We start from the raw sequence: 8,147 nt of genomic DNA, 5'->3' as shown, positions 1-8,147 counted from the left end.
TACAGTACTCCAACTGTGATCCTACCAAGCTTTGATAGAAGTTTAGCCTAACCCCTCGGCTTTTCAGTTCTGCTCCTCTAGAAATAAAACCTCGTGCTTGGTTTATATTTTTATGCTTCATTACCTATATTGCTATGTTAAGCAATTTTTACTCTGGATCCACTGTTGCTCCTCTATCCCATTTAGACTCTTACTTTACAAGTAACATATGACCTTCTTATTTTTCTCTTTCTAAAATGTAATACCTTTCACTCACCGTGGGTTGACCTTCATTTGTCAATTATATGTCCATTCTGTATGTTTATTAATATCTGTAATTAGTTTCAGTTCTCTTCAGTGCTGAGTTTTCCCCTTCCTCACACAATTTGATACAAGAGGAGAAAGCTCTGCCTAGGCCTGGAATTGTGGTGGAGGTGGATTCAATCCTGGCATTCAGTAGGACGTTCTTTGGAGAGAAACAATGTATATTGTTTATTGTATATTGAATAGGAGAATTGCACAAACCCATAATACACTTTTGGAAAGCTAGCGAGGAGAGGGATGGAGCAAATGGCCTCCTTCTGCACCAGAGCAATTTTGAGTCTGTGGGGAGAGGCGGGGCCACTGACATATGGGGCGGGGCTCCTGACTCAGGGGGCGCGCCACCGAATGGGGGCCGGGCCACTGATCTAGAGGGCGGGGGTTCTGACCGGGGAGGGCACGGATCCAGAGGGGCGGGCCCACTGAGTTAGGGGTGGAACCAGACGAACGGTGAGGGGGTGGGTGCGTTCATTTACAGGGCAGTGGAGATGGGCGGAAAAGGGGTTGACTGATGGGGGGAGGGGATCCTAGCCACCACTGGGCAGCGGGGGGGACGGAGGGGAAAATCCTAACCGTCACTGGCAGGGCGGGGGGGGGGGGGGGGAGGCGAGGATCCTAGCCGTCCCTGGGAGTGGAGCGGGCGGGGATGGAAAAGAGGATCTTAACCGTCACTCACTCCATATAAGGACTCCCGGGCGATGACGTTCAACTGGAAGTTGGTGGGCTGGAGGCGGAAGTGGTTACTTGGCGCAGGCGCATTGAGTGCGAGCCGGGCTTCCTTGACGGTTGTGGCTGTGTGAATCCAGAGTGAGTAACCGGCTGAGCGCCCTGAAATACTCAGAGCCGCAGTCTGCTTCCCGGGGAGGACGCACTGCGGTGGCCTCTTAAACCAGTCTCCTCCTCATCGCCTGTGCGCCTAATGGGGCAGCTGTGCTGGGGCTCCGGCCTGGCTGACTGGGCCGGTAACCTTGGCGCGGCCGCCCAGGGTCAGAGTAGCCGAAAGGGAAGTGGCGAAGCCGAAGCCGCGGCCTCTCCTCAGTAGCCACTTCCTGGCTGAAGGTGGGATCTACTTATTCTGGGGAAGATGCAAGCAGCCTGGGGGAAGCTTGGAGTGGGTGAGGGTCCCCCCCAGGAAGAGTGGGGGAGTGTCCAGGTGGAAATAATCAATTGGGTAATCACAAGGACGAAAGGCCGAATGGTCTACTTGTGTAAATGTGAACGGGGGCTCAGGTGAAAAAGATAACAAACAAATGAAAGGAAAGTTAAAATTAAGGTAGCAATTGATTGTATTTTAAGCAATCTGGGGAAAGGCATGTTTTTTTAAATGGTGGCATGGAAAGTTGGGCTGAAGGGCCTGTTTCCATGCTGTAAACTTCTGACTCTATAAAAGACATTAATCAAATGGGAGAAAAGCACCAGAAACTTCATTAGTTGAAGGACAGGCTAGGTTGTGTAGCCCAAATAGTCTACCTTTACCCAAGTGTGTGGAGTATAAGGAGCAAATTAAATGAATTGCTACCATAAATTCCCCTTTTGAGGGTATGACATGGTAATCATTAAGAAATGGCTGTTAGTGTAAGCTGGGAGCCAAATGTACAAGTTCTTCAGGAAGATAGTGAAATGGCAAAGGGACAGGCACAGCCTTAATTAATTGGAATTACTTGAATGATTGAGGATATAACAAGTAGGTGAATTTGAGTTAAGGATGTAGTAGTCATTTGGTAGTACAGAATCTGTAACTGAAGAAAGTGACATGCAAGAATGTCAAATTTCAGTGAGCCACAATTTATGCTGCATGAGACAACAGTTTGCAAGTTGATTGAGGTATTGCTATGGCAAATGCACCAGAGGAACATGTTCAGGCTTAATTAAGCAGCTGCCCAGGGGACATTAGTTCTCTGATCCTCTAACTTTTTGTAAGGGTTCTTGAGGTTTTAGGAGAAGTGGGATGGATCCCTAGGGACTTGGTGGTAAGGGTCCTTCACTTACTGAGAAGGAAGGTTGTGTATGATGGTCTGATTTTAGGTGATTATAGTTGTAGATTTCTCAATTAAACCATCACAATTATGTTGATTTCATTTGAAGCTTAATAATGTATTATGCATGTTGCAAATAACTATCATTTTTTTCCCCCAGGTAAACCATGTCTGCTGTAATTGCCAAGCCTGTGATGAGAGGCCTGTTGGCCAAACGTTTACGATTTCACTTGGCTATGGCATTTACTTTGTCTTTTGCGATGGCTGCTTCTGTCAGGGTAATCTTGCTACTTGTGTATTTTGGCATAAAACTTACTATATTTCCTATTGTCCTCCCTCCTGTAACCCCTGTCTCCCCACCTGATAATGACTGCAATGTATAATAAAGTGGGACACTTCCTTTGTGTAAAAGCACATTATAATTACTCTTTAATGTATAGCCTGAGAAGACAACACTGCTGTGTTAAAAGCAAATCATGTTTGGCTAACCTGATCAAATTCTATGATGCAGGCAGTTCTTGACAGTGTGGTGGTTGTGTACATGGATTTTAGAAGGTGTTTGACAAAGTACTGCATAGTAGACTTTTTGGCAAAATAAAAGCTCAGAATTAAGGTGACATGGCAGTATATCTTAACCAATTCTGTATACAAAGCACAGAAGTGGCTGATAGTTGTTTTTCAGATTGGAGTGAAAAATAGTGAGCTTCACTGTGGTTGGTATTAGGGCCTGAAATGTACATCAATGAGCATAATATCACAATTCAGATGTTACGAAATATGAAAATGTAGTAAAGAAAAAGATAGTAACAGATTTCTAGGAGTAGAGACATAGCAGATGGAATTTTAAAAAGAATGCAGGAACTGAGACTTGGAGGTTATGGGCACTAATCTGAATGTGGCAGGTGAAGTTTAGAAAGCTGTAAATAATTATTGTCCTTACTTAAAAGTAAGGGAATTAATGCAAAATGTCTTAAGGCCCCATATGACATTGTGTAAATTTCTGGGTAGCTCTCTTTTGGAACGATGTCTAGGTCTTAAGGTTCAGAAGAGATATACCAGAATGTACTAAGAATGAGGGAGTTCAGTTCCAAGGAGATGCTGTCAAAGTTGGAGCTGCTTGTAGCCCAGAGGAGTTTGAGGGGATCTAATAGATGTATTCCAAATCCATGAGGACTTGGTCATTAGTAAATAAGGAGAAATTTTTTTAATGATTGTAGGGTTGATGATGAAAGGATATAGATTTATGGTTGGAAAAGACCCAGAGCTAACTTAAGGCAACATATTTTTGACTGAGTTTGCCCAGTGAAAACAGATTCAATGGTGACATGAGAATCAGTTACATTTTAAGTGGCGTGGAGTTAATTGGACAGCTGAACGAAAGAGCTGGCATAGGCCACTTCCTGCATTGTCATGCTATGTATCGTAAATTTGTAATAGTTTGCTGTGTATTGGACTTTATATATTATGCATTTCAATTCAATTAAAATTTGTAAGTTGTAGTAAGAACATTAAAAGCTCAGATTACTGATTTCTCACCCATTTCGGTTCCTGATCCTCATGTCAGTCTTGCCCTAACTGAGGCATATATAATGTGCGATAACTGAAGATAGTATTTGTTAATGATGCTTCATAGTTGATCAGGAGTAATGAGCTAATTTTAATGTTTAATGACATCAGTGCTTCTCTAATTCTGGCATCATGCAAATCCTGATTTGTCATTCTGTCCTTGGCAACAAAATTTCTGGTTGCCAAGGCCTTAAGTGCTGGAATTTCCCCTCTGTTCTCTTTTGAGACATTCATTGATACCTTTGACCAATCATCTACTCTAATGCCTCCTGTGGCTTGATGTCAGATATTGCTTGATACTGCTCTTGTGAAAGGTGCCTTGTTTTTAATTCATTTACAGGACATGGGTGTTGCTGCTGGCCAGCATTTATTGTCCATCCCTAGTTGCCCTTGTTCAGAGGGTAGTTGAGGGTCAACCAGACTGCTGTGGCTCTAATTACATGTAGGCTAGATTGGATAAGGACAGCAGATTTCCTTCCCTAAAAGACATTAGTGAATCAGATGGGATTTTCTGATAATCGACAATGGTTTTGTGGTCATCAGTAGATTCTTAATTCCAGAATTTTATTTTGTTGAATTCAAATTTCACCATCTGCCATGGCAGGATTTGAACCCAGGTCCCCAGAACGTTAACTGAGTTTCTGGATTGATAGTCTAGTGATAATACCACTAGGCCATCACCTCCCTTTTGTAGTCAGTTGTTTGGTTTGATGTCTATTGTACTCCCAGTGAATGACTTTGTTAAAAATGATTCTTAAATTTAAATCTCCTGGCTTCAGTTAATTATTCCCTAAACAGCTACTCAAATTTGACATCCTGATACTGCAGGTGTTTTTACTCTAATTTCACTGACAACATGCATGATTTGTATTTTTTTTTGTTGTGGTGGGATGTGGATGGGGGGGCACCCTGGTTGGCCAAACCTTGATTCAAATACTTTCTGAATGGTTATAAATGAGCTGGAGCTGTGGGCTCTTTTTGTGCAGTTTTACATAAAACTGGAGTGTAATCTTATTTTTTTTCCTATACTGTTGCAGTTTTTACTGGGTGATTCCAGGAAGAAAGCATATGCTGATTTCTATAAGAAATATGATGCCATGAAGTCATTTGAAGACATGAGGGCTGCTGGTGTATTTGAAAGTGTGAAACCCAAATAAATAGATTCTTGCAAAGGTAACTCTTTCAGTTATGTTAAATGCAACAATAAAGTTGACTTGTCTCAACAGCTCAACTTCAATGTTGCTATTTCAATACATTTACTCTAACTTATCAATAAATTCCTCAGTGATGGAATAGAATGCAATTAATATTGTATCCCTGCACTGCACTCAAGTTGATGTCACAGGAAGGGCAGAATCTGAAACTTGGGTCTTTGGCTTATGATTAGAACACTTAGAAGTATCATAGTTTAAAAGTCAACTTAAATATTGTTACTCCCACTAACACCATTCCCCATTAGATTTTTCTGAAAATGGGAGATGGAAGTGAGGCACTATCTGCCCACCCCCCCCCCCCCCCCCCAAGTGTCTGGATCCTGGGCAAACAAGCAAGATGGGTTGTAGGATTCTGAAATTAACAGTACACTAAGTTAGAATGGCTGATTTCAATCAAATCCAGTATGAAAAGAGAAATAATATATATCTGCTAAGAGATCCCAAGGATATGAGACTCCACACTTGTACTCGTAACATCAAATGATTGGCAATTAGCACATGCTGTTAAGTTTTTTGGCAAATTTCAACTGTACAAGAACCTTGGGCCACTCGGAATCAATGTGAGATGCTAATTTTGCAAAGCTAGTTCTGCATCTCTAACAGCAGCTTTTTGATTTCTAAACTTAATCATGCATTTGCCCTCGTCCTTGGTTGTATTTCTTTTGAAGTAAGTTGAATGTGTCCATAACAGAAACCATGGTATCACTGTGCCAACAAAGATTAAGATTTTTCAACTGCTGTCTTCCTTATTTGGAGATGGTCCAAATTAACCATCTTTATTGGCTAAAGGATGCTAATCACTTTATCATCCCACCTTTGTAATTAGCCACAAAGTAAAGTATTCATCCATCTTCCCATGGGACCTTCTGTTTACATTACAAATATTTGGCACATTTCCTTTAATTACAGAAGTCAGACAAAACTACATTCTTTTGCCAACATATTTTAACCCAAACCCCCCACTAAAGATCAACTGCTAAGAACTCTTCCTATCATATCAGAAAATTAAGGTTTCCATTTATCAATTAAATTACTATGTAGGTTTGCTTAAACATAGTGTCATCTAAGTTCAGACACTGCTTTTAGCTATTCCTTAATTTTTTTTTTAAAATAACACCTAATTGTATTGTGGACAATTGAGGCAGCATATGGCTGCTTCACTCAGGAACATAAGTTGTAAACCAATTCTGATTCTCAGAACTGCCTAAAGAATTCCAACTAGCAGACATTCAAACTGAACCATTTAAAAAGTGGCAAAGGAATAAATTCCATAAATATTACAGACTCTTAAAATTATCATCTTAATGTCAAATGTAAAATTTGAGCTTGGTTCATCCACTACTGCATTTGGCAACAATGTTAAAGTGTGATTTAATGGTATAATATTGATCCTGCATGCAGCAGCTTCCATTTTTGAGGTTGAAAACTTGATGTTGATCACCCTTTCTGAATTGTACTACTGTCAATTTTTAAAACAGGAGACTTGGAATGAGTAACAGGATTGCTCCTCTGATACACACACTGGGAAATGAAGACAAAAGGATATACTTCTGTACCTGATGTATAAATAAAACATTTTTCTGACCATTAACATCTGTATGTGGTTTTTAACAGTTAACAGAACATTTTTCCATTTTAAATGTTATGAGGAAATTTGCTCAAACCCAGGCTCTGATTTTATTGGGGAAGACAAGGCTCACAAGATAACATTCTCTATTGGCCTTAGGCAGGTATGTCTGTAAAATTCCCACCCCAATCTTGCTCTAAATGAAGTAGTGGAATTCTGAATTTTCCATGTGCTGAGTTATTAATGTTTGAAGGGAGAGAGTTGTGATAAGAAAATGGTTAAAAAATACTATTTTTAATGCTCTTTATTAAGAACCTGTTACCTTGAGCAGCAGTTTTGCAGTGTTTAAAATTAGAATATAGAAATAGCTTGCACATCTAAAAATTGCACTTGTGCACACTTGCTGGTGCAGTGATTGCAATTATTACAAGTCAAATCATTTCCTTTTAAAACACTTAAAGGTAAATTTTATCTAGTGTCTGCCTAATGTCTATTGGAAGCACCAGCAAGGTACTTGTCAGTAGTAGTTAATGAGACCTCCATCTCAAAATAGACTGGGCCTCCTGTCTGAGCAATTGGGTAGATATCAAATGGTTTAAATCCACACTCCAGATGAGAAATGAATGAGACATTCAGATTAAAAATAGCATAATCAAGGACTCCACCCTGGACATACTCTTTTCACCATATGTTGGAGGAAAGATACAAAACTGTACCAACTGACTCGAGCAGCTTCTTCCCTGCTGCTATTAGACTTCTGAATAGATCTATATATTGATTTTTCCTGTGCACCATAACTGTGACTAACACTATATTATGCACTCTCCTTCCCTATGTACTCTAGCAATGGTATGCTTTGTCTGTATAGTGTACAAGAAACAATACTTTATACAAATGACAATAAATCAAATGATATTTGGAAATACTTAGTAAGTCAGGTAACATCTTTGGAACAAGAAACTGAGTTATTATAGGTGGTTTGACCAATTGTCAGAACATTTTTTTCCCAGTTCTGATGAAAGGTCATTGATCTGAAACGTTTGACTGTTCATCTCCGTAGATGCTGCCTGAACTGCACAATTCCTTCTGAATCTTGTTTCATAGGCCCAAGTTACCCAGCTGAAGTAATTGGCAAAAACAACTTGTTTCTTACATTAGTCTTGTAAGCCTTCTCTGAATTGCTAACATTTACATATTTCATCAAATAAGATGACCAATACTGTATACAATATTCCAGATGTGATCTCAGCAGTGCCCTGTGCAACTGAAGCCTAACCTCCCTAATTTGCAATCAATTCCCTTTGCAATAAACAATGATATTCTATTAGCTTTCCTCATTTCTTGCTGTACCTGAAAACTAGTCTTTTGTGACTTAGGTACTAGGATACCCAGATAACTTCAGCATCTCAGAGCACTGCAATATCTCACCATTCATGTTTTTAACCTTCCTGACAAAAGACAATTCTGTACTTATCCAATTCATCTCTTTGCAACCTTATCATAATTTACTATCCAACCTATTTG

General features: G+C 40.0%; 1 protein-coding gene across 2 annotated transcripts; it reads left to right on the top strand.

Annotated features, from left to right (window-relative positions):
- Nucleotides 1-720: 720 nt before the first annotated feature.
- cox6c (cytochrome c oxidase subunit 6C) lies at nt 721-6,647 on the top strand. Of its 2 annotated transcripts, none has more exons than XM_080193790.1 (4): nt 721-750; nt 2,437-2,554; nt 4,880-5,015; nt 6,535-6,647. In XM_080193790.1, the coding sequence occupies exons 2-3, from the start codon at nt 2,444-2,446 to the stop codon at nt 4,997-4,999; spliced, it is 231 nt and encodes a 76-aa protein (XP_080049916.1). In that variant the 5' UTR covers nt 721-750; nt 2,437-2,443; the 3' UTR covers nt 5,000-5,015; nt 6,535-6,647. The 2 variants fall into 2 exon arrangements, with proteins under 2 accessions (XP_080049916.1, XP_080049915.1); XM_080193789.1 differs by lacking the exon at nt 721-750 and adding an exon at nt 979-1,107.
- Nucleotides 6,648-8,147: the final 1,500 nt, after the last annotated feature.

This window comes from Carcharhinus amblyrhynchos, chromosome 8 (assembly GCF_965287045.1).
Source record: "Carcharhinus amblyrhynchos chromosome 8, sCarAmb.v2.hapA, whole genome shotgun sequence".
Lineage (NCBI taxonomy): Eukaryota > Metazoa > Chordata > Chondrichthyes > Carcharhiniformes > Carcharhinidae > Carcharhinus > Carcharhinus amblyrhynchos.
This window is presented reverse-complemented; position numbering and strand designations above follow the sequence as displayed.

Coding starts and splice junctions, on each gene's coding strand:
- cox6c (XM_080193790.1), top strand. CDS start 2,444: ATGTCTGCTGTAATTGCCAAGCCTGTGATGAGAGGCCTGTTGGCCAAA. Junction 2,555..4,879: donor CGATGGCTGCTTCTGTCAGG/GTAATCTTGCTA, acceptor ATACTGTTGCAG/TTTTTACTGGGTGATTCCAG.